General features: G+C 40.1%; 1 protein-coding gene across 50 annotated transcripts in view; it reads left to right on the top strand.

Moving 5' to 3' along the window:
- Positions 1 to 26,987, top strand: part of afdna (afadin, adherens junction formation factor a) — a 137,477-nt gene that overhangs the window by 53,191 nt on the left and 57,299 nt on the right. For 14 of the 50 annotated variants that reach the window (XR_015035163.1, XR_015035161.1, XR_015035162.1 and 11 more), the window contains exons 7-17: positions 590 to 674; positions 940 to 1,092; positions 4,329 to 4,373; positions 5,685 to 5,779; positions 6,496 to 6,749; positions 11,583 to 11,652; positions 12,351 to 12,421; positions 14,080 to 14,147; positions 17,607 to 17,812; positions 24,146 to 24,291; positions 25,763 to 25,857. Coding sequence is in view for 44 of the 50 variants with exons in the window: in XM_085770178.1 (XP_085626304.1) it covers positions 590 to 674; positions 940 to 1,092; positions 4,329 to 4,373; positions 5,685 to 5,779; positions 6,496 to 6,749; positions 11,583 to 11,652; positions 12,351 to 12,421; positions 14,080 to 14,147; positions 17,607 to 17,812; positions 24,146 to 24,291; positions 25,763 to 25,857 (1,288 nt within the window). In the remaining 6 variants the exon portion in view is untranslated. Of the gene's footprint in view, positions 1 to 589; positions 675 to 939; positions 1,093 to 4,328; positions 4,374 to 5,684; positions 5,780 to 6,495; positions 6,750 to 11,582; positions 11,653 to 12,350; positions 12,422 to 14,076; positions 14,148 to 17,606; positions 17,813 to 20,674; positions 20,696 to 24,145; positions 24,292 to 25,762; positions 25,858 to 26,987 lie in introns of all 50 variants that reach the window. The other 36 variants (XM_085770213.1, XM_085770219.1, XM_085770195.1 and 33 more) reach the window with 4 other exon arrangements.

The following is a 26,987-nucleotide window of genomic DNA, read 5'->3' as shown; positions in this document are numbered from 1 at the left end:
GGGAGACGACATTAGCCTGGTCATCTTAAACATTTTACGTAGGCTGCACCTTGATTAAACAACTTAACAACAACATTACCACCGAGAAAAATGACCGCCTTGTAGCCTAACTAAATGATAGCAACATGGCTTGTCTGCACCAGCTGGCTATTAACTAAATAAATGTTGTGCAACAATGAGGTAAATAATCCATAAAATGAGCCTAAACTAAGATAATACAATGGTTTTCGTAACATTTATATCTCTATTAACAAAGAAAATTCTTGGGTGGGCTGGACCAGTGAAATAATAGCATAATAACCTATAGATAAAAGGAACTCCCTTTGTTTTAGTGCATTAGTAAGATGTTTACAGTTAATGGACTATATTTTTACACAGCATATTATGAACAACCTGAAATTTCTTGTTAAAAATATGTGCCTTTTCTGTCTTCAAGTCTAAGTTCAGAAAATCTGAGTGATTAAAAGTCTCCCAGGATCTGTAACTGACACGATTAGCAGCATAGTTTCTGTTGGTGAGTGTTTTGATATTTGTTTGTTTACCTGCTGGACTTACTGACTGTTTTTCTGTCTTTGTTTTCTGTTCGCAGCAAGACGATAAGTCGGGCAAAGAGGTGATTCTGGACGACAGCGAGTGTCCGCTGCAGATCTTCAGAGACTGGCCTGCAGACAGAGGTAACACACAGACACACACTTTTTTTTACACACAATCTGTCACAACAAAACGTTTACAGTATGTCTCACTTCTCTGTCATGCTGTATCTCTTTCCCTTGTCGCTACCGCCCCCTGCTGCCGCCACACACTCACTACAATATTCAGTTTTCAGCATCACAGGAAGAAATGTTGTAGTGTTTTTTAAATGTGATGTACTGATATTATTATATGTTTTATATATATCGATTATATATCAATTATATGTCTTTATCAAACCTTTGTCAGGAGCGTTAGTGTTCCAGCTGAAGAAGAGACCTCCAGACTACCAGGGCAGGAAGGGAAGAAAGATGGAGGACAAGGGCCTCATGAGGGGGAGGGAAGGCAGCAGCAGCTCCCTGCCGCCTGAGAAATTGCCTTATCTGGTGGAGCTGAGCCCAGGTACGACCGCAACACACACACACACACACACACACACACACACACACACACACATATACTGTATATATATCATCAGTCAGTAAATGATTGCCTTAATCCGACTATAACTGGACAACTGAAGCGCCACGAATAAATTAATGTATGGGAAACAATGCCATGTGTGGAGCGACGTCGCCTCTGAGATGTAGATTGTGTGTTATAGAAGAGAAACACACATGTCAGGACCAATGACTTGTATCATCAGAACAGACCTGTGCTGTGATTGTGTGTCAGCCTCCTTGCATATTTAAGATGAAAATCACAGGGCTCAGGATCTCAGGATACAAGTCAGCAGTGTAGAGTTCCAGCATGATATGTAAATGATGATATGTCAAGACTTTTCATTTTATATCATACAAAACACCAAAGATAAAAAACAAAACAAAAAAACAACCAAATTATTAGGCAAAAGGGTGAATTTAATTTCAATCTAGGCCTATTTGAATGTCCGGCCCGCAAGGTGTCTATTGAGAAAAATTCTGGCCCTTGAACAAATATACTATTTGCCTACCTCTGGTATATGCTATAGCCTATTTCCCTGTTGCATGCAAACTGGGACAAGGACAGAACTCTGACGAGACGCTCAAATCCAGCTGTGAGCAACAATCAACTTAGCTGTGCATGTAAACACACTGAATGGAACTTAAAGCAGTAGAAATAGCACTAATAGGAACAGCAGTGAGAGCAGCAGCAGTGGTGAAGAGCACTGTAATGACAGGCTGTGACCAGCAGGCTTCAGTGCAGCTGCAATAAACAACACTCAGGGTTAAATTAAAGGTGAGTGAGTCACATGTGGCGCCGTTCTGGATCCCAGCTGCTCTGTGGTTTCACGTCACACCAGCAGGACACACGTTCACACAAAACACTGTAAGAAACACGGAGTCGCTGTGTTTAACGTCTTTTAGCTTGAGTTAGTGTGAGTTGTATCATCGTGGCCTCAGGCAGGAACCGTCCTGCACAACTGAGTTTTTAAGATCAAGGTCACATGATGAGGAAACAGCAGGTTTGGAGGAGTTTAGTTTGAGGTTTTACAAGAATAAAAACCTTCAGACTTTATTTGTACAGCACGTATCAAACTAACAATCCAACACAAAGAGCTTTGCAGAATAAAAGCAACAGCATCAATACCACACCTTAAAACCCAGATCCAGATGTGCAGACCAGAGGATTCCTGCAGGCACAGATGTTGACACCAGATGTGTTGTTTTTTTGTGGTCAGAGGAAATGACAACAATAAAAACACTTAAACCTAAAAACACATGTTGTTGTATTTGGTGAATCCAGGAGATGATGATGATGAAATTTCAAGAGCAGGAAATATTTCAGTGATCTAAACATCAGGTTGAATAACAACCAAGCTACGTAGCTGCCACTTTATGTTATTTTATTTTACATTTCTGATAGAGAAAAGCTTTTACGGTACTTATTTCTTTTCAATTTAACTAACTTTTTACATTGATTTATTTGGATGTTTCATGTGTGACTTGTGCAGCACTTTGTCACTTGTATTGAAACGTGCTGTTCAAATCAAGTCTTATTATATTATATGGTCTTATTAAGTATTCAGACAGGTGTGTACCTTTACAAATCATGTCCAAACTATTTAATTGAACACATCTGGACTCAAATGAAGGTGTAGAACCATCTCAAAGATGAATAAAAGAAACTGCTTGCACATAAATGACCCACATGAGCGTCACAGAAAAGGGTGTGAAAACTTATGTTCAGGTGATATTTCAGTTTTTTCTTTTTTTTAAAATTAATTTGCAAAGGTTTGTGCTGTTATGATGGGGTGAGTGCAGATTGATGAGGAAAAATGAATTATTTTGATTTTAACATAAAGCTGGAACATAATAAATGGTAAAAAAAATTGTAAGGGGGTCTGAATACTTTCTGTATTTTCCTATACATTGAGTGAGGGAAGCTAGATGGTTCACTCTGGGAACTATAGGACATGACAAACTGAATTAGTAGTGGGGCACAGGGCAGGTTAAAGGACCACAAGGAGGAGAACGACCACAAAGGTAAGTTGCAATAAGTGATAATAGATAATAGATGTATGATTTAGAAATGTAAAAACATTCATCCCACTCGGAGCATTTTGCAGCTGCAGACCTGATCTCACCTGAGTCTTGCCCCTAACAGCTTGTTCTCTTGCTACTGATCCCTGTTTTTCTCTTTGTTGTTATCACCCTCTTCATCCCTCTCTCGCCCCCTCATGCCGCTAACTAACGTATCAGCCCCCCCACACTGCCCCAACTCCAGCACCACACTGGTTTAAACTGTGATGGTGGTGGTGGTGGTGGGGGGAGGAGAGATAAACTAACACGTCCACTTCATCAGGTTGATGGGACATCGTCTGTGGAAAACAGATGGAAAAGTTTGATTTGGTGGCTTTGGGAAAATGTGGGACGCTGGGTCTGAGTGAGTGTGCGTATGTTTGTGTTGTCAGTGCAAAAGTTCAGGTCACCTCAGATAAAGCTCATTTTTCCACATGTTAACCAGGTCCTTCCTCCCTATGTAATGGCAATAACATTACCCAAAATACATAGCTAATCCTTTATCTGCATTATTATTATAATAATTCATCAGATTTTGTCTTCAGATTGTGGTGAAGTATGAAACACAAACTTGAATTGATTAATAAAATGTGTGAAATACAAACTTATACCCACAGTACAAAGAAATACTAACTTAAAAACATAACAAAAAATGTTATTTAAGGTGTAATAACATAATATTTACTCATTCATAATGAACAACGCCAGTGAGTTATTATCTGGTGACACAACAGCTGTAGTTTTAAAACTAATTTAGCCCAATTATTAAATTGATTTAAGCCTCTGAGCCTGGTAAGATTTTAACAGAGAATTGTGTAGTTTATGAGTAGTGTGTAAACAGTGTGTGTGTGTTTTTGTGTGTGTGTGTGTGTGTGTGTTTGTGTGTGTATGTGAATGCCTTCCATGCATTAATGGGTTAACAAAGGTAATGCTGCATTTTTCCTCCTTGCTGCATTTTCACCCTCTGCTATGTGTCTGTTTTCTTTCCCACCTTCTTATGGCATGGTGTGTATGCGACTGCCTGTGTGTGTGTGTGTGTGTGTGTGCGCGCGTATGTGTGTGTGTGGGGCCTTGTGCATGTGTCCTCCTCCTCCTCCTCCTTCTACTTCCTCTGCACCTGCCTGCCTGTCTGCCTAGGGCGAGGGAATCACTATGCCTACTACGCCTATCGGCACCACGAAGGTAAAACTCCACCACACCTCCTCTCTGTCTGTTGCAATGGCTGATGGGATTTATTTGAGGCGGGGAGGGGCTCTCTCCCCCTCTCTCTGGCCGTACAGTATCTTTTTTTGTAGTTGTTAGTCGTTGTCGTTGGTAGATCTCCTCCTAATCAAACATGGATACAGCCCAGAGAGTTCACACAGTTGAAATATTTATTTAAGTGTTGATGTTTCGTTTTTTTTCTGCTGCTGCCTTAGTTGAAGTTGTTAAGAAAACACACAAAACAGGCTCTGGCTTCAGAATAAACATCTGTTAAATAAAAAAAAGGGGGAAAAACAAAACTAAACAAGACACAACAACACGTTTTATAACATAATATGCTTTTGTAAAATTACTGAACAAGCCGACAACAGCTGAAGTTTTTCATCGTAGCAGCAAAGACTGGAATAAGATTTTATGGTAACCCTTTAATCTACAGGCCACTAATTACGTGATAATGTCAAGAAATAGCCAAGAAATAACAATTAATGGCGTAGTAATGTCAAGAAATAGCCTTGAAATAACGGTTAATTTCATAGTAATGTCATGTTTTTCATAAAGGCAAAAGATTATACATGCTTCTCATGCTTTGAATTTTTTGAAAAAGATGAATTTTTCTCCACCAAGTCCTTGCAATTGTATTTCTACGCAATCAATCGTTATTTCTAGGCTTTTTCTACACATTATGACGCAATTAGTTGTTATTTCTTGGCTATTTCTTGACATTATCGCGTCATTAGCGTCCTGTAAATTAAAGGGTTACCGATTTTAACATTAAACCTCTACAGTGTGTTGCAGAAATCTGTCAGAGAGTGACTCATATTAATGTAAATAAACCTAAAAACAATCCAGTGTATCCATGATATCACTTTTTAAGTTTTTTTTTTAAGTGTTTTATTGTTTTCACTATAATAATCTCTAGGTGCTCTGAGGTCCACGCAGCTACTGTTTGCCCCCGTTTCCTCCTCAGTGAACTAATGTGCTGCTTTGCTTTTTACTAAACTCTTGTTTACTAATGATCAATAAATTCACTGCAGCCACCCACATGTTTTTTTGTTTTTTCACCACATTAGCTGTGCACATCCCAGAATACACCCGTTTGTATTGACTCTTTAGTGATGTGTCTGCCTGTCTGTGTTTGGACGGTCGATAAGAGTGTGTGAGGTTAAATATGTCCTGGTGCTGCTTGTGTGTTAAATGTGTAAAAGTTTATGTTCAATGCTGAGTCTGAGTGTTTTTCTGTATTTGTGTGTGTGTGTGTGTGTGTGTGTGTGTGTGTGTGTGTGTGTCCAGACGGCTCAGACTCACGAGACAAACCAAAGCTGTACCGGCTTCAGCACAGCATCACCGAGGTCGGATCGGACTGCACAGAGGACGGAGCCATCCAGGTAACAACGATCAATATCTACAATTATACGGATTTCAAAATAAAAGCATCCCTCATACATATCATTTGTAAGATGCGCCTTTATTTTGAAATTCCCTTTTCACATAGAAGCACTGGTATTATTATTTTTAATACTTTGTTGCAAGACTGCACAGATTATTTTCCGTTCTCTGTTACACATATTTCTTTTTAGAAATTAGAGCAATCTACGACTGAGTATTAGGGCCACGCAAATAAAAAAAATCACAAACTTCGAGAATAAAGTCGTAAAGTAATGTTATGACTTTTTTCTCATAGGGAATGTACGACTTATTCTTGTAAATTTACAACTTTATTCTCGTAAATTTAAGACTTTATCTCGTAATTTGCGACTTTATTCTCGTAATGTTATGACTTTTTATCTTGTAGGAAATGTACGACTTTATTCTCGTAAATTTACGACTTTATTCTCGTAATGTTATGACTTTTTACTCGTAGGAAATCTACGACTTTATTCTCGTAAATTTACGACTTTATTATCCTCGTAATTTACGACTTTATTCTTGTAAATTTATGACTTTATTCTCGAAGTCTTTGTTTTTGTGGGTTTTTTTTCTCAATGTGGCCCTAAAACTGGTCAGAAGTTTTCTGTATGAATTAAAATATTTTAGTATTTTTTATTTTAAATCATCATATTTTATCTAAACGACTGTAACATATGTTGTCGTCCGTCTCCAGCTGCTGGGTCCGGGTATCCTCCCCCACCACTGTAACCTGATGCACAGCGAGGGCATGGTGACGGTGACGCCGCACGGCCCCGACGCCGACACCTTCGTGGACGGGCAGCGCGTCACCGAGACGACGGTGCTGCGTCCGGGCTCCACCCTCCAGTTCGGCTCCGCCCACGTCTTCAAGTTCGTGGACCCGATGTTCGACCAGGGAGGGAAGAGAGGGGAGCCGGCGTCCATGATGAGGAGCCGACACAAGTCTGGGTGAGAGTGTGTTATGTATATATACACTACTCACAAAAAGTTAGGGAAACTCGGCTTTCAGGTGAAATGTCAGGGTGAAGCTAAAATGCATTATAACCTTTACAGGTTAATGTGACCTTCTCTAAACTTTTGAATGCACATGTCTAACTGTTCAATGTTTCAGTAGTTTTTGCACAAGTTGCTGGAGCTTAACGGCAAAATTTACAACAGGTGTTTGATTCATGAATCAACCAATAAATGTCCTGTTTCAATTAGAACTGGTTTGAACAGTCCCCCATCATGTATTTGCGACAATTAAAAAAAAAAATTGAAGGAGCGGCGGCTAGGATTTAGGAATGGAGGCCCGCCACTCCTAAATAAATGCAGAGGAAACACTGTATATTTCAACTTCTCCCTCCGTGGTTGTCGCACTCGCAGCCTTTTGCTCCTCCATTGTTTTTCAGTGAAGAAGTGTGATCAGGCATCAGGCGCTAACGACATGATAATGTAGGAGCCCCAGGTGATCAATGCTAATGAGCTCGCATTTCACAACTTCAACAGGCTGAAAAAACAAAACTACGTTTTCAGGCAAACACATTTACCAAAAATAATGCTTATTACAGGTTCGAATATTTAGAGCTGCCCCATATTCGAAGTTCGATGTCAATGCCCTATGGTGTACCCACCACTGTTGTTGGCTTTTGTTTCAATAAATTGTTTGAGATAAGTAAATAACCAATGCATGCTTCCACTAAAATGCTCTACTTTCATAATATAATATCACTGTAGCGTGAACTTTTCACATTTTCCATACATTTCACCCGAAAGCCAAATATCCCTAACTTTTTCTGAGTAGTGTATATACTGTATATATATGTGTGTGTGTGTGTGTTGGGTAAAAGAAAAATGGTCATTCCTTTCTTCCTCCTCCCTTTTTTCCTTTTCATCTTCCCCTTCTTCCTCCTCCTCTCGTCACCCTCTGTACACACTGTGCCTCAGAGAGTGTGTTATTGTAGAACGAGGGAGGAGAGAGGATGAGGTTTGGAGTTGGCAGGCAGAGCGAGAGATGAAGGAGGGAGGGAGGGGGAAAAAAAAAACTAAAGAGGAGGAGGAGGGAAGTCTGAGGTTGAGAGCGCGAGGAAATGAGAGGAGAGGAAGAGCGGAGGTCTAGGGTTATGGCTGCCCTCTAATCTGATCAACATGCTGCTGGGTGTGGCCTCCTGCTCGCTGCTGCTGCTGCTGCTGCTGCTGCTGCTGCTTCACACACCGACGGCACAGAGAGAGAGAGAAAGAAAGAGAGTGTGAGTGTGTGTGAGAAAGTTAGAGATGATTGAATGGGCGTCTAATGACTCGATGGATGGATAACGCTGCGAAACGGAGAGAGAGGTGTGTGAGTAATCAACCCTGTTTGTGTTTCTGCATGAGTTGGTTCTTTTGAAACGATCCGACGCTACTGCTGCAGCTTCTCCTGTGAGCTCTTTAAAGTTTGTCAAAGGCTGATAGAAACTTTGTAATGTGTTTGCTAAAGGTGTCAAAGTGAAGGATGAAGCTTTTTTATTTGCAGTGTTTTGAGGTAAAAACAACAGAAAACTGACTTTTGTGTTCATGTTTCATCTGTTTGTCTTGAGTTTAGAAGCGAAGCAGGTTTTTGTTTGAGGCTTTTTGGGTAAATCCAAAATGACAGTGTTGTGTTAAGGATAATTTTAATTTAATCGCACATTTCTCTCTGTGGAGATTGGAGAGTTTTCAAAGTGTGTGTGTGTGTGTGTGTGTGTGTGGTCCAGTGGTTGTGTTGAAGGCTGAGGCTCCCTCAGGTGATTTTCATTAACACCAGAGAGGAAGAAGAGCTCATCAGGCTCCTCGTCCTGTGTTTGTTTGGGTTTCGTCTTTGTCTTGTCACTTTTTTTTTGTTTTTTTTTTAACACTAAAAGATGATCACTAATATTATATTCAGCCACATATTCATTAGTTTACCACGATCTCCTAATAATAAAAGCAGCAGCCAGCAAACTATCCGATCGGGCTCCCAAAATGAAATTGGATGAATTATCAGATAATCAGATTAACCTTGGAATGTGTTTTTTTTTTTTTTTTTTTTTTACACGGAGTGAGGAGTGAGGAGGAGGAGAAGGACTGTGGTGGACTTTGTACATTCAGATTCAGGTTTCTTCTTAATGAAGAGTGGGAACGGTCACAGCAAACGAAACAAAACCTCTTTCAGTGTTTGTGTGGAGCATATGGAGCGTGTGAACGTGTCTGTTTGTTCAACAGGTGACATTAAAAGCTGCACAGATCAATGGTTCTGTGTTGGTGGAGGATTAAATGATGAAGAGCCACCACTCTTGTGTTTTATAGCATCTTTACAAGAAAATAGAATAGAAGAGAAACTATTTTTATTGTCATTAAAGTGCAGCTTCAAATAGTGTTGAATGTGTTGAAAGTAGAGATGCACCAATCTGGCTTTTTCACTCCCAATGTAGACACCGATACCTGACCTTAGCGCATCGGCGTATCGAGAGTGAAGGCATCAGGCTTGACTTTAACACTACTTTCCCAATTTTGTAAAACATTAGCTGCGTTTCCATTAACTCTTGGAAATGCGTTAAACCTAAATATCGACATAAAAAACGCCTACATTTCGAAAAACCTCAAAAATATCGCCAAAACATTTTTGAAACGTGGTTTTTCAGACGTGTCGATATAAGAGTGTATCGCAAAAAATGTAATGGAAACACTTTTTTCCAGGTCCGAAGCTGATCTTTAATAATAATGTATTTTATAATAATGTATTTTATTTGGTTAAGTGCTTTTACAGACACTTAAAGTCGTGGAATAAAGTTATGATAAAAGAAGTGAACTTTTAAAACAGCGTTAGACACAGTTAGATATTAAAAGTTGGTTTTGAAAAGGTGAGTTCTGAAGATCTTTGACGTCAGTCCCTCCACCTCTGGACAGATGTTTGCCCTAAAATAAAAGCTAGCAGCTGTCAGTCTGGTGTAGTAAGTGCAGTTATTTGCAGCCAAAGAGCCAAAAAAACCACAACAGAGAGTTACAATTCATCAAGTGTGGATGTGTGAAGAGGTCAGTGTTTAAAACAGCTGTTACATGACCTTGATAAGTAGATAATCGATCAGTGATGACGAGTTCACAGCCTGTTTGACGGTCGTTAAAACGGCTACTGAGTGGATTTAGAGGATGAAAGTAAAATCACTCATCAGTAGCGCATCTTCAAGTGTATTTAGATAAAACGCAGCCCTTCGTCTCGTCTCCGGAGACCGAGCCTGATGTGGTGGATGTGGGTTTTTCTTTAGTTTCTGGGCGGTGCTCCAACGCTGCTGCTGCTGTGCCGGGACTTTAAACTTTTCCCAGAGATACCTGGTTCGAGTGGAGCTGGAGGAGACGCAGCAGCCACAGTTTAAAAGCGATTTAGAGCCACAGTTTTTCTGGCGTGACAACAGTTTTTTAAGAAGTCACTTGGCAGCTGAACAGATGATCCTGTAGCGTCTGAGTGTTCACAACTGTAATCCGCTGCCTCCTCGCAACAACTTGGGTCGGGAGCGTCACCACCAATATTCAGCATTAGTCAGTGAGAGAGAAAGAAGGAGGCGGCGAAGGTGTTGTTGAAGCTCAAGTGTTTGTTTTAACAGTTTATTAATGATTTAATTTGATCAAATTAGGAGCTATAAGATGATTAATGAATTAGTTGACCACCAGAAAATCAAAATAGCAGCTATTTTGATGATCTTTATAAGCAGAAATATCAAAGATTTTCTAGTTTTGGCTCCTTAACTAAGAATTTGCTGCTTTCTGCTATTTGATATTGTAGTGAATTGAATGTCTTTGGTTTTTAGACTGTTGATTGAACAAAAAAAAAGACATTTGATGACATTTTCAAACTATTTGTAAAGCAAAAGTATCAGGAACAATAAGATGATTAGTGAATTAGTCGACCGTTAGAAAATCAAAACAACAGCTATTTTGATGATTTTTACAAGCAGAAATATCAAAGTTTTTCTAGTTTTGGCTCCTTGACTGAGAGAATTTGCTGCTTTCTGCTGGCAAATTGAATATCTTTGGTTTTTCATTGAACAGAAAAAGACATTTGATGACATTTTCAAACCAAGTCCGTCTGCCGTCTGCCCAATTTCACGTGAATGCAGCGTGAAAAATACAATTTGAGTTGCTTGCGATATACAACTGCAACGCTAGATGGGCGTAATTCCTACACAATGTACCTTTAAAACATCAAACCTGCAGGAATCATAATGTTTAAGATGGTAAATCTGTGTCTCTGTTAATGGTTTAACCCACTTCTGCTGCTGCTGGTCAACGTGCAACGTCGACGACACTGTGCACAGAAAGCTTTGTCTGTGTGTGTGTGTGTGTGTGTGTGTTAGTGGTGCACTGTTTGTTTGACACCGATGCCCTCCTGTCATATGGGGCGTGAAAAGCAGAAGCCTGCCTTTTTTAAAACCGACTGCTGCCACACTCAATTACTGTCACTCAAACACACACACACACACACACACACACACACACACACACACAGAGCGGCTACCTCCTTGCATGGCCATTCTACATCTAATTAAACTGTTACGTAAGTGTGTGTGAGTGTGTGTGCATGAGTAAAAAGCAAACTGTCTGCATGTGTTGTTGAGTCATTCATTTACTGATCCAGCTCTCTCCTCCCTGTGCAACCAGTTAGATGAGTGACCGTGTGTGTGTGTGTGTTGTGTGTGTGTGTGTGTGTGTGTGTGTGTGTGTGGATCAAGTCTGAGTCTCTTGTCGTTGTCAGAAATGAAAAGTCAGGTCCTCTTCTTCTGAACCGCTGTGTTTATGTCGTCTGTCCTGCAGCAGCGTACCAGAAACCACCTTCGACCTTCACGGAGACGTCCACAGTGGAGCGGCGCTGCCCACAAGCAAGGTAACACACACACACACACACAGAGACACACACACACTGCAATTCAATTATTTAGTATATATTCTGTGTTAAAACTGTGTTCATAAGACATTTTTTTACCCTCTATGTGACTGGTGATGCATCTGTTACAGTATATGTTGTTTTTCTTTTGTCGGGCTTTTATTTTGAAATGTTTTCTGTTTTAAAAACCACGTGTCACAAGATTTTAGTTTCACTTTATTTTATTTTCCATTGGATTCGTCGTTGGAGTCTCAGTTTTCTCCTTGTTTTAAATATATATATATATATTTTTTTTTTAAATATTTGTACAGCTCTTTGTTACTTTGTTTAAAAAAGATGCTATATAGATACAGTTTTTTATTATTATTATTATTATAGATATGGCGAAGAGGAAACTCCCACACACTTTCTTCTCACTTGCAATATTATTTATTTATTAAAAGGCCAACGTTTCGGTTATTTAACCTTCTTCAGAGCGTCTGAAGAAGGTTAAACAACCTAAACGCTGGCCCTTTCAATAAATAAATAATATATATATATATATAAAATAAAAAATATTGCAAGTTAGAAGAGTTTTATTGTGGTATTTATCCGTCTGTGTGTGTGTTTTATTTCATGACGAGTCGTCGCTCACGTCAGCTTCAGTAAATTAAATCGTAGTGAAATTAAATCTGGTTGAATCTGTTTCCTGTTCTCAGAGCTCAGGAAAACTGGAGATGGAGCGAGGGATGGTGAAGCCCATGATCAGAGGAGAGCAGCAGGACAGCAGGTCACTCTCTCTCTATAGCACTCTTCCTCTTCCTCCTCCTTTTCCTCCTCCTCTTCTTCCTCTTCTCCTCCTCTTCTTTCTCCTTCTCCTCTTCCTCCTTTTCCTCCTCCTCCTCCTTTCTCCTTTCTTCTTCTCCTCCTTCCTCCTCCTCGTCCTCCTCCACCTCCTACTTTTCATCCTCTTTCTCTTTCTCTTCCTCCTCACTCTCCTCTTCCTCTTTCTCCTCCTCTTCTTATTCTTCCTCATCCTCCTCTTCGTCCTCCTCCTTCCACTTCCTCCTCCTCTTCCTCCTTTTTATCCTCCTCCTCATCTTCTTCTTCCCCCTCCTCCTCCTCCTCCTGTTCTTCTTCTTCCTCTTCCTCCTCTTCTTCTTCCTCTTTCTCCTCCTCTTCTTATTCTTCCTCATCCTCCTCCTCATCCTCCTCTTCGTCCTCCTCCTTCCACATCCTCCTTCCTCCCCCTCTTCCTCCTTTTTATCCTCCTCCTCATCTTCTTCTTCCCCCTCCTCCTCCTGTTCTTCTTCTTCTTCTTCTTCTTCCTCCTCTTCTTCTTCCTTCTCCTCCTCCTCCTCCTCTTCTTCCTCTTCTTATTCTTCCTCCTCTTCCTCATTTTTGTCCTCCTTCTCTTCTTCCTCCTCCCTCCTTTCCCTCCTCCTCCCCTTCTTCTTCCTCCTCCTCACCCTCCTCTTCTTCCTCCTCCTCTTCTTCTTCCTCCTCTTCTTCTTCCTCCTCCTCCTTTTCATCCTCCCCACCCTCCTCTTCTTCCTCTTCTTATTCTTCCTCCTCCTCTGTCCTCCTCTTCCTCATTTTTGTCCTCCTTCTCTTCTTCCTCCTCCCTCCTTTCCCTCCTCCTCCCCTTCTTCTTCCTCCTCCTCACCCTCCTCTTCTCCCTCCTCCTCTTCTTCTTCCTCCTCCTCCTTTTCATCCTCCTCACCCTCCTCTTCTTCTTCCTCCTCCTCCTTTTCATCCTCCCCACCCTCCTCTTCTTCCTCTTCTTATTCTTCCTCCTCTTCCTCATTTTTGTCCTCCTTCTCTTCTTCCTCCTCCCTCCTTTCCCTCCTCCTCCCCTTCTTCTTCCTCCTCACCCTCCTCTTCTCCCTCCTCCTCTTCCTCCTCCTCCTTTTCATCCTCCTCACCCTCCTCTTCTTCTTCCTCCTCCTCCTTTTCATCCTCCCCACCCTCCTCTTCTTCCTCTTCTTATTCTTCCTCCTCTTCCTCATTTTTGTCCTCCTTCTCTTCTTCCTCCTCCCTCCTTTCCCTCCTCCTCCCCTTCTTCTTCCTCCTCACCCTCCTCTTCTTCCTCCTCTTCTTCTTCCTCCTCCTCCTTTTCATCCTCTTCACCCTCCTCTTCTTCCTCCTCCTCTTCTTCTTCCTCCTCCTCCTTTTCATCCTCTTCTTATTCTTCCTCCTCCTCAGTCCTCCTCTTCCTCATTTTTGTCCTCCTTCTCTTCTCCCTCCTCCTCCCCTTCTTCTTCCTCCTCACCCTCCTCTTCTTCCTCCTCCTCTTCTTCTTCCTCCTCCTCCTTTTCATCCTCCCCACCCTCCTCTTCTTCCTCTTCTTATTCTTCCTCCTCCTCTGTCCTCCTCTTCCTCCTTTTTCTCCTCCTCCTCCTCCTCCTCCTCCTCCTCACCGTGTGTCTGTCTGTTCTGTCTCCTCAGGTCTCAGGACATTTCAGCCGACAGGACGGAGTTGACTCTCCCCGCCAGCATCGAGTTCAGAGACAACTGTGAGTGTGTGTGTGTGTGTGTTCCCGCTCAGTGTGTCAGTGACCCGATCAATACCTGGAAACTATTGATCCCTCTTTTTTTTTAAATAGTTTTGTCCGTACAGAGCAGTAGAGCAGCGACATAGACATCAAATAATCTGATAAAGCCCGTCTGCTCTCAACCTGCTGACCCTCACTCGGACCCTCGAGGTGAAAATGGAAAAGCTTTTGCCCCATGACATCATGTTAAATGGGGCAAAATCAATAACTTGCAAGTTTGATACATACAGTGTAGTCTGCGCTGTTTAAATACGTATGGGACCAGAGACACTATAATTATCTATTAATATATTAAAGGGATAGTTCAACATTTTGGCAATCCCTATAGTCATAGCAGTAGGCTCATTACCTTTAATAGTCGGTGCAAGCTACTTGTAGAATGGTAAATTAGACAAAATAGAAGGTAAATTCATGCAAAACCGCGGACGCGCGTTCCCGTCGGGGGCAATTTTTCAGCAAGCAGTCTCTGTATTTGCCTCTAAAACAACTCTGTCTGGTAATGTTCCTTTATTATCTCATAGCGTGGTGAATGTGCAGGTCACAACTTGTCCACCAGAGCGTTTTGGAGTTGTTGGATTGTGTATTTGATGAGTTTGATGAGGGAAACCAAGAAATCCCATGAGCCTCCGTAGCGTAGCTCTGAGCAGCTCACGGCTCTGCTCCACCGTTTTAAAAAATAGCTTGCACCGACAATTAAAGGTAACGAACCTACTGCTATGACTATAGGGATTATAGCAATGGGCCAATTTGCCAAAATGTTGAACTATCCCTTTAAATGTATGCGACAGCTCTCCTCATTATGAAGAAAAGCTTTCATATAAATAATTAAAGTGTAATAACCAATTCACATATCAAATCACTGATCAATAATCAGTCAAACTGCATCGTATGTTTTATACAGAAGCTGAACCGACCGATTTGAGCTCCAACGGTCAGTTTAAGGTTAGGGAGGAATCAGCTGTGTCACACGTGTGATGAGCCAATAAAACGTCTCCGTGCGGCGTCGCCTCCTCCCAGTTTAGCTGCCGTGGTGAAGCGTTTGATGTCAAACTGGTTGCAGCTGCTGCATCACGACAACAGACCCTCCTCGTGTGCGTCACTGTCTTGAAGAAGAGAGAGAGAGAGAGAGCGAGAGAAAAAAAAACACTTTTCAGACTCGACTTTGAGCGTGTGGTTTCTCCTGTTGCATCGTGGGTAACGGCACCATGACCCATCAAGAGGAGAAGAAGAAAAAAAAACTCAAACTCTGAGATCATCTGTTTTTCCAGCTAAAACAGAGTTTGACAAATATAAACTCAGTGCAGTGAAGCCCAGAGCGCAGGAGGAGGAGGAGGAGGAGGAGGAGGAGGAGAGTCAATAAACAGAAGAGGAAACGTCTACAAGAGAAAGACAGGTTGTTTCTTTTGAAGACGATCTGATGAAACCTGCAACTAATTTATGAAATGTTTGTTTAACGTCCCGGCTGCTACTGTGTTTCAGTCAGACAGAAGGAGGACGATGATGATGACATTTCTTTTTCTTTTTATTGGCTTTTAGTATGTTGTTAACAGTTCAAACGCAGCAGGACTGACCTGTGATATCACACGTGGGGACCGTGATTACATAACACAACAGCTGGCTGGACAACACAACATCTGTCCACTCTGTGTATTTTCATAGATCGAGCTCTGGTTTATTTAATTCTCACGCTTTCTTCCAAGTTCGATTCCCACACTTTTGTTCCCAACGGTTTGTCCTCTTGTTGAAAACCTTTAGAAAAAACTTTAGATTCAGACCCAGTCCACACCAAACGGAAACAAAAACGTCCAGAACCGGATTCGGTCTCATCATCCAAACCTCAAACAACGTTTTTAGTCCTTTAAAAAAAAAAACTGATTTTTCAAAAACTCCTTCTGGGCAATAGACGTCTGAAAGTGCATGGAGAAGGAAAACAGGTGGCTGGACCAGAAACATAAATATAACCTGTAGTCATGGATACAGTAAACAAAGATCAGACCAGAACTCAGGTTCGCTATGATTGGTCAATGCGTTTTTAAAAGTTAAATACTGCCTACTGGTGTGGCAGAAGTGCACAGCGTTTTTGTGTTTTCATATGGACAGAGATTTTTTTTTTTTCTTTTAAACATTCTGATGTGAATGTGGATTTTTTTGGGAAACAGAGGAGAGAAAAACTCAAAATTTCAAAGGTTTTACCCGGGTACGTGTGGACAAGACCTCAGCCAGGAGAAATCAATTTTTAAGTATGACTTGATGCAAGTGTCAAGTGGTTTGACAATACACATGAAATTAAATCTGGGCTCAAATGTGGAATAAATAATTCACTTCTGCAATGCAACACTATGTTTCTCGACAAATTTGACATCATTTGACACACTCTTTAGAAGAAAAGTGGTGTTTTTAGGATCTGTCCTGCTCAGGATTGTCAAAATGTATTAAAATCCAAATATAGAAACACTGTCTGTCTGTCTGTCTTTTCAGGGCCATTCAGTCTGACATTTGTTAAAAAAAAAATATCAAATGACATAAAATCAACATTTAAACAAATCTGAAGCTTTTAAAACCATTTTAATCTCGCCAAGTCTTATTTGTCACTAACCCAGTAATCAGTCAGAGTTCATTTTACTGTCATTCATACATTTGCATTTACTAGAATGAAATTATAGTAGACAAAAGGCAGAAGACAGAAACATCACTAAAAACTCAGAAAAAACAGACCAATATTTCCAATAAATATATTTAAAAAGTTACGTTAAAGCAGAAGTAAGCGATCCGGTCGTTTTGGCTAATGCTGCGTTCCAGGCAGGCTTTTGAAACCGTAAATTACAGCTTCAAGTCACGACTTACGACTTTGTAGCGTTCCAGGTAACCCACAACTCGCGTTTTTCCGACCTGTTTTACCTGTGGAAGTCACTATAACGGCCACTCGTAACTTCCGACCTGTGAACTCGTACCAGATCGAACTGGTACGACTTCACAGGTCGGAAAAACACGAGTTACGAGTTGCCTTGAACGCACCATAACGTCTTGTCAGCCGATGGAGTTAGCAGCCCCCGGCCTCGTCATGGATCTATTGGTCCTCGTCCCTACGTCACCACATTCAGGCGCATCCCTTGGCTGCACACACAGCCCTTCATGCCGTTCTCTCTCCTCATTGGATAAAAACTGTAGGATACGAGAAAAGTTTTCTCCTCGGCTCAGAGCAGAGCAGAGTGACTGACAGACCCGTGTTTCGGTCCAAACACTCTATGTAAGTGATTGCTGTCGGAAGATATAACTATTTAAGACTTATATTAACACAAAAATATCGCTTACTTCTGCTTTAAGATACGTTTTATTATGAAAAAACAGATGTGTAAAAGTCATAATATTGCACGTCTGCCTGACTAACTAACTAACTAACGCCTGTGTGTCTCTGTGCAGCTGAAGACACCTTCCTGTCGGCCATCATCAACTACACCAACAGCTCCACGGTTCACTTCAAGCTGTCGCCCACCTACGTCCTGTACATGGCCTGTCGCTTCGTCCTGTCGCCCACGTACCGGCCCGACATGTCGCCGTCGGAGCGGACGCACAAGGTCATCGCCATCGTCAACAAGATGGTGAGCATGATGGAGGGAGTCATCCAGGTCAGTACCACCGCCACCGCCACCAACCTGCTCTTACTGTACAAACCACACCTGTTACCATGTGATGTCACGTTGAAACACACACACACGCGCCACCCGCCATCGACATCGCCGTTAGTGTGGCCACGCCTCCTCCATTCAGCTCCTGTGTGATGATCTGATGTGTTTTGTTTTTTGTTTTTGCTTTAATCCCTTCGCCCATTAACTGTGTTCTTACAAACTACAACAGGTGTAGTCGTTGTAAGGTTTGTGTATATGTGTGTGTGTGTGTGTTTGTGTGTCTGTTTCTTACAGCTCCTATGTTCCAGCCTTGGCTTTTGTGTTTTGTTTGTCTACCTGTCAGTGTTACAGTACAAACGCTCGAGCTGTGAAGCCTGTGCATGGACCTATCACTGATCAATAGAGCTGGAAATCAATAAGAAAAAAATATAACTTTTAAGTTTTTAGTTACAAAATAAAAAGATAAGATAAGAAATTAGTTTAGTTTAGTTACCTTCATTTAAACTCGTTAGTACACTGAGGCAAGTCTCGTTTACAGTGCAGATGAGAGTAAAACAAACAGCAAAACAAACAAAATACAGAACAGACACACGCAATAAAATACAGTAAAGCACAGAAACAGAAAGGATCAGAGAAAACAATTACAAACAGAGGACAGGAAATGAGTAATTAGTGATTTGAAATTACTTTATTCATCCAGTTCTGCAGCAGCAAACATCAATGAAAGGAATAACAACGCACTATTTGTAAAAAAGAAAAAGAATAGTGATGAGTGGTGATAATTAGAGACTGAGAAGTGATTGATTATGTACAGATATAATATTGGTCTAATGCTCCATACTTCTTTGTGTAAAAAACACAAACATCCATATTTAATACAGTACATCATAAGGTAAGGTCATAAGGTAACATTTTTGCTTTTTTGTTAGCGTAAAGTATTAAAAAAAGTGATAAATAGCTTCTAATTCACATACAGTACTGTACATACAGTACAATACATGCTCAGTCGGATGCAAAATAATGTTGGATAATGTAAGCATTAAGTTAAAAAAGAGAAAATTTAAGCACAGACAAAGAGGATCATGGGAAAAACACACTCACACACTGTGAGTTTGTGTGAACACCCCTCCCTCGGTAATGCTCAATAAAACACCAGTGCTTTTATTAGTGCCATTCACTTTTATTTGTTCAGCTCACAGCCAGTTATTCAGTGCCCTTGGTATGCGGGGAAGTTATGAAAGAAAACACACACATACACGCACAGACACACACACATATACACACACTGGGACTGTTAAGACTAAATCTATTTCAGTCCGTGCGTAGTAACATTTCCACTTTTACAGCGTTTTCAGGGGGAAAATATCTTTAGCTGCTGAGGAATGTGGGAATGTTGAAGCTTCCTACTTCACATAAGTTTATAATCTGCATCAGTGTACCCAGTGTGTGTGTGTGTGTGTGTGTGTGTGTTATTATTGTCAGGAGATTAATTAAACGGGCACAGACTGAGCTGATCTCCAGTAGAACAGGATATTTGTGGAGCGTCTCAGGACCAGGAGGAGAAGTAGAAACTGGATCCTGAAAAATGGGCTTCGACTGAGACGTTACAGTCTGTCCTTTGTTTCCATAGTGACGCTCTATTCAAATACGCGCTGCATAAAAGATGTTTAAACATTGATAAACCTTTATAAAAATGACGTGTAATAACGTGGTTAACAGAGAGAGTGACTCTTCACACTGAGACGCTGTGTTTACTCAGATGTGTTGTTAAACCTGAGCATGATATTCTCCTTTATTTGTGTTTTGTTTTTTTTGCCTTAAATCAGTGACTAACCCAACGTCGTTGTGCACAGAGGCTGCATTTCTTCTCGTTATGTAACAATTATTGTGAAAATGTGAAATTTTACAGTAATAATGACATTTTAAACCGATGCCTGCTTTGTGTTTTGCACAGTTTGAGCTTGGTTAGCTGCATTTGAACCTTAAAATACTCACTCAATACAACATACATTAAGTAAAACTGTATAAATATCAGTTATATTTAATAATAAGGTAATATTTTAGCTTTTTTTTTGTTAGTGTAAAGTATATAAAAAAGTGATAAATAGCTTCTAATTCACATTAAAGAGATTTAAACTTAAAGGGATAGTTCAACATTTTGGCAAATTGGCCCATTGCCATAATCCCTATAGTCTTAGGAGAAGGTTTGTTACCTTTAATTGTCGGTGCAAGCTATTTTTAGAACGGCGGAGCAGAGCCGCGAGCTGCTCAGAGCTACGCTACGGAGGCTCATGGGATTTCTTGGTTTTCCTCATCAAACTCATCAAATACACAATCCAACAACTCCAAAACGCTCTGGTGGACAAGTTGTGACCTGCAGATTCACCACGCTATGAGATAATAACAGAACGTTACCAAACGGGGTTCTTTTAGAGGGAAATACAGAGACTGCTTGCTGAAAAACTGCCCCCAACGGGAATGCGCATCAGCGGTTTTACATGAATTTACCCATTCTAAAAACAGCTTGCACCGACAATTAAAGGTAACGAACCTACTGCTATGACTATATTGGGCCAATTTGCCAAAATGTTGAACTATCCCTTTAATTCAACATAAATGTATACATTTCACACACAGTCTTGTATTGTTTTCTTGCCCAGTTGTAGTTTTCAGCTGATTCAAGACGGCTTTACATTATCAACCATGACTCTGTGTTTGTGTGTGTGTGTCAAAGTGTACGTACGTGCGTGTGTTACATGGCCGTGTCCATACTGTAGCTGTTGACGTGTTTTCTCTCTGTCCTGTGAACGTGTCCTCCTACTCCTCTTCCTCCTCCTCCTCCTCCTCCTTCCTTCCATCCAGGAGATTCCTGAAGGGGATCAGGTAGGACAGCAACATGAGCACACCATGATACGGCTGCTACAGACTCGTCTACCTCCCTCACTCACTCCTCACTCTTTACTTCTCTCTCTCTTAGTTCGGGTGATATGGATTTAATAATGTTTCTCAATTCTCACACGATTTATTATTTGTGCAGCTTTAACTTGGGCACAAATTTGGTGCCAAATATATGAGAAACTTTAATAAGCTGCCACATTTTGTTATAAAATTCTTGAACACAATACGTAATAAACTTTGCCACATTTGCGAAGAAGATGTAATAATTTGGTGCCTTATGTAACAACTTATTACAAATTTGGCAAAGTTTATTACATAATGTGGTGCTACAAGGTGTGAAATAAATCTACAGTAAGAGATCCTTGATTGGGAATTTTAGGTAATTACATGGTCAAAAATTTTTTTTTTTAACATGAATTAAAAAAGGTTGTAGAAAGGTTAACAAATTGTGAGTGGGAAATATAAATCTGTGGTATATTGTCAAGCAGAAAAGACTTAAGCACTGCTTTTAATGATAATTATAATAGTGTTTACCAAATATTTTAAACTCAGGGATGAAGTAAAGTTGCAAAAATGTGCAATAAAATTGGTCGATAATACTTCACTGCTTTCATATTTTGATTGTAATGAAGCTTTAAAAGAAATGAGAATAATAAAAGAGGATGTATGAGAATATTTCTACACATCATTTGCCCCCTTTTTTTTTTTTTTTAATTTTGAAATGCTGAAAACTTTGAAGAAGCGTACTCGGTTTCTTCCACTATTCAACCAGTTTTTCATATTTACAATTTGGATACTCACTTAACATATAAATCTTCCCTTTTTGTTTTAATTTAGATAATTTTATTCCGTCTTGTTAATAGAAAATAGACTATGTCGCCCGACCTTATCGACCTCTCGGCTCTCGTCTATTAATCCTCCTCTCTCTCTCTCTCTCTCTCTTTATTTATCTACCTCACTCTCTCTCTCTCTCTCTCTCTCTGCTTTTTTTGACCAGCCCTTCATTGTTGCTGCTGCTTCTTTTTCTCCATCCCTAACAGAGATGTTATAATAAAAAGCCATGACAATGCATCTTACCCACAGCTGGAAAACTAAGCAACAACAGCAACAACATCAGCCCGACTAATTTTCATTCAGCTTCCTTGGAAAACCTGCCTGGTACTAAAACAAACAAACAAACAAAACAAAACAAAACAAAAAAAACAGCACAAAACCAAAGCAACCACTCACTCTGTCTCTCCTTCATCATCTTTAATTCATTCCTCCTCCTCCTCCTCCATCTTCTCCTACTCAGCAGTGTGGATGAGAGACAAGTCACGTCCCTCTGACCTCGTCCTCCTCCTTCTGTGCTTCATCCCTCCATTTTTAATATTGTCCAACCACCACCACCACCATCATCATCACCATCATCATTCGTCCTGTGTGTTTCAGTGTTTCCAACCCCCTCGGTGTCACGTTTCGTTTTTTTTTTTGTTTTTTTTGATGCAACTCGGCTCCATCTTTCATTCTCTGGCTGTTCTGAATGAAGGGTTTATTTATTTATTGGTTAATTTATCTTAATCTGTGTCTTGTTTTGATTTGTGTGACGTTTTCTTCTCAAAAGGCGGGGATAGATGAGTGCAGGGGGGGAAAGAGGTGAGGTGAGCTGAGCTTCGCACATTTCCTCCCTCTGCAGGCGGCGGGGGGTTTATTAACCAATCAGCTCCTGAGACACTGGGCTCTGTCCTCCTCCCCAACCTGAAAAAAAGCAAAAAAACAAAACAAGCAGAGCAGACTGACGTATGGAGCAGCTACCGCGGCCTCATTACGAGTCCAGTCGCTGCAGGTCGTTAGTGATAATTATGTCATTAACTATTCCCTGTTATTATCACCCTGGTTTATGAGGGAGCACGTCGTCGCCTCGACTCCGAGGAGGCTCTGATTATGTTCATGCTGCTCTTTAACTTCCCGTTATGCCCATAAAAGTCAAAGTAAAAGTTTGAAACTGTGGGAAAAAGTGTTTAATTTTTTGGATGAGAAGATGAACACCAGTGTCTTGTCTTTGTCGCAGCTTGTTAGCAGCTTAGCTCGGCGTAAAACCCCCCAGAAAATAACATTAATAACAGGATAACGTGTTTGTTTTAATCTGTCAAAGACGGCAGAAATGGTCCTGAATGCACCACTCTGTAAAACCACGCACTGTTGTTTATTTACAGATTAAACAAAGAGGGGATAACGGTGTAATTATGCAGCTTTAGGGGGGTTTCTAGTACAGTAGGTGGATTCCCCTTTGTTTTTCAGTCTTTCTGTATTCAGTTTTCCGTATTTCTGCAGCCCAGTGTGCAGATATGAGAGTTTTACCCATCTTCTCATCCAGTTCTCATCAAGAAAGCAGATAAATTAGGGATGCACGATAATAATCGGCCCGATATCAGGAAATTATGACGTCATTCCGAAAAGTCCGATATCATTAACTTATCAGCCCGATAAGATTAAGTATATATTTTCGTCATTTTATATCAATAAGTAATGCACCTTATTTAAATAGATGTTCATTTGAGATATAAAAAAGTTTAGTTTGACATCTTTTACAAAATGTTTGAAAGGCTTGCTAATAGAATATCTTCATTTAAAGAGTCAAAACTATATTTGGTTTTGTTTATAGTATTGATGTCATGATATATGTTAGGTCCTCACTAGTCTTTATTATCTCCAGGTATGTTATCGGTTATCGGTATCGGTTTCAAAAAAAAGTTAACGTGCATCCCTAAGATAAATGTAAACGCTTTCTTTACCACAGTTACCATTTATTAACAATAAAAATCAAAATAGATCATAAAAAAATTATTTCAGAGTTTATTCAACCTCAATTTCAGCCACTTTCTCGGTGGAATCAGCCCCGTTTAGTGCGTAAATCACTAATCTGACCATGTTCACGTCAGAATTTTGTTCAGTTTTCACAAATTTAAAGAGTTGATGTGTGTATTGGGGGGGGGGGGGAGGAGGAGGAGGGGGAGGCCGGTGTCTGGTGACCTGGTGCGTGGAGCTAGAAGTGAAAACAGGAAAATGGTCACTGTCGTCTCGACGCCGTCACAGTCGGAGGGAAGAAACTTGTTCCCTTTGTGTAACATTTAAAATAAAAAAAACAGAAAACAAAAGTTAAAGACATGAAGACGCTGACGATGATGACCACTCTTCCTCCTGACACGGGGTTGGCTGAGAGGGGAGAGGGGGGAGGGGCATGAGTCTATCCCTGAAGTAACAACTTGCTCCTTCTGGCTGCCACTCAAACAGAAACCCCCCCTCCCCTCCCCCTCTGTCTCCTCCCTTCTTCTTTAACTCTTCAAGTCTCCTCCGGTCGTCCCTGCACCCCGGTCTAACAACTTCCTCTCTATGTGTTTCTTTCTTCTTCCTCTTCCTGTGCGTGCGTGCGGCCCGTGATTGGTCCGTCAACAGAAGCAGAAGAACATCGCCGGAGCGCTGGCGTTCTGGATGGCCAACGCCTCCGAGCTGCTCAACTTCATCAAGCAGGACCGAGACCTGAGCCGCGTCACGCTGGACGCTCAGGACATCCTCGCCCATCTGGTGCAGATGGCCTTCAAGTCAGTCCCGTCCCCCGAGTGTGTGTGTGTGTGTGTGTGTGTGTGTGTGTGTGTGTGTGTGTGTGTGTAGGCTGGAATATCAAAGAGATGTTTTTCAGACAGGCAAAGTCAGGGAAGTTTTCTGTGGAGGAAACTTCTTTAACCAATCAGATGGGAGTAAGAGGTTAAAGAGATAAATACTTGCAGCAGGCAAATAACACTAAAACAATACAAACAGAGACATAAGAGAAATAAATAAAAATAGAAGCACACTTGACTTTTTTGAATGACAAATATATACAAATATACAGTAATGGTAAAAATGGTGTAAATGAGTATGGAAAAAGTATTTACAGTTGAATAAGGAGTATTATTATGAGCAAGCGATAAGTGTTATATGTTGTGTACTGTACACAGTGGTGAGATGGCATCCGGTGATGTGAGTCTGGATGTAATTAATTAATATATATATAGATAAAAGTGCTACATGAGTACAGGTGCAGTATGTTGAAAAGTATTTATTAAATGAGTCCAGTGTGCTCTCTGTGAGGTGAACCAGAGCTAAAATCACAGGTTTGCATGAAATATCTCACTTTATACATGGAGTTAAAGATTGGTTGATTGATTATTCTTTATTTCGTTCATATTAAAAGAAAAGAGAGAAAAGAAAAGACGTATAAAATAAATAACATGTGTTATAGTGTCCAAAATAAACAAGACCAATATTCACAAGATACTTTATTGAACAGGAGATTATAATGTCACAGCAGCAGCGTATCACATGCACAGGAACACAGATACAGAAACATTGCACATCTCTTTAAAAGAGAATGAAATAAGTGGATTAATAGAGAATAAAACAGTGCATAAGAAACTTGCAAATGCAATAATAGGGATAGGGACAATTAAATTGAAATTTCTATTACTTTGTTTACTTATCGAGGAGTAAAAATTGTCACCACAAAGTAAAAAGAAATACAATTTTCCAAGGTGACATTTTCAAAAATGTGTTGTTGTTAACCAGCAGGTTAAAAGTCAAGAATATTTAGTTTTTCATTAATAGAAAAATGTCAAAAAACCAAAAAGTATTCACATGGGAGAAAGTAAAATGAGTCGAGCTTTGGTGTTCTTTTTCAACTACAAATTAAATTCTACATTAATTCAGAAAAACAAGATCACATTGTGCTGCTTTGGACTTAGCGTATATGAAATGATAATGAACAAACGAACTGGTACTTTTATTTGTGATATAAAAGAACATAGAGTGACTCGACTTGGTTCAGTTTCTTTGTTTGCAAACGAGTTTCAGCAGAGAGATCATTCATCACGTTAAATAAACACAGCGAAGCACAAAGGAAGAATCTTTTAATACCACAGGGGTTTAATGAACGAGAGCTGTGTCTGTTGTTTGATGATGATTTTTTTAATGTTTATTTTTTGTCTTTAACGACATGCGGTGTGTGTGTGTGTGTGTGTGTGTGTTTCTTTGCAGGTACCTGGTTCACTGTCTCCAGGCTGATCTCAATAACTACATGCCTGCTTTCCTGGACGACCCCGAGGAGCACAACCCACAGAGACCCAAGATCGGTAAAATAAAAAACACAAAACAAACTCAAACACACACACACACGGACAAACTTTTTCAACAAAGAAATAAAACACAGTCGAATCTGGACAAAAATTCAATAATCAGAACCATAACTGAAGCCTACAATGCAAAGAAATTCAGAATAATCTCTACAATTTATGGACATATATTGTAATGGAGGCAAGAAGGGAGGGAATACAACGACATATGTAAAACTGAAGTGGCAGAGAGAGCTGGGTGTGAACATATCTGAATGGTCGCATATTTGGAAAACACAGCAGTCAATGCCATCATCACATGTTTGGAGGTTACATTGCTGGAATAATTAGATTTTTTTATAACATGCAAAATTAGGAATAAATATGTTGGAGAAGCTGTGGAGATGTAAATGTGGACCTGGCTCTGTCCTAAGATCGCAAAATTTGGGGAAGATGTTCATTTGGTTATAGGCAGAATTTTGGGTTATGGTGTATCCAAGTCTTGTACATTATTATATCTTGGCATCATTATGTATTACATTACATATTGAAAATTATGTTAGTAGCCTGTAAACAGGCAATCACAAGAAAATGGTACAAGGCAGACCCACCATCACAGGAAGATTGGATGAAAATTATAAAGATGAAATACATATTATGGAACGAATGACTGAAAATAAGGACTCAAGAGGATCAATGCTGCCGGAAGTGGGAGAAATGGAATATGGATGCTACGATTACTTGTTTTCACAATTAATTGTGGTATTAAACACCACAATTAATTAATCGTAAAGATTCTTAAATACGGTCACAAAAGGTTATGTTGGAAACACAGAGGCAAATGTGCACCAAAGTAAAGGTAAATGTAAGAAATACTGGTCCATTTACCTAACGTCACATACAATTGATAGGAATTTAAATGTTAGCGTGTCATTTGTGATAAAAAACAAACAAACAATTAAAATGAACTTAAACATTTGCTATAGATGACAATTAATGATTTGAATATTTGAAACACTTCCCCTGGAGGATTAATAATTGGTTATATATTGATAGTAGATACTAATAATAATAATATTTAGTGTTAATAATTAGTAATGTAATTATATTTTGACTCTATTTGATTTTACACATTCATATATTGTGAAATT

The sequence above is a fragment of the Trachurus japonicus genome, chromosome 24, assembly GCF_045865225.1.
Source record: "Trachurus japonicus isolate A0001 chromosome 24, Traja_1.0".
NCBI classification, from domain to species: Eukaryota; Metazoa; Chordata; class Actinopteri; order Carangiformes; family Carangidae; genus Trachurus; species Trachurus japonicus.
This window is presented reverse-complemented; position numbering and strand designations above follow the sequence as displayed.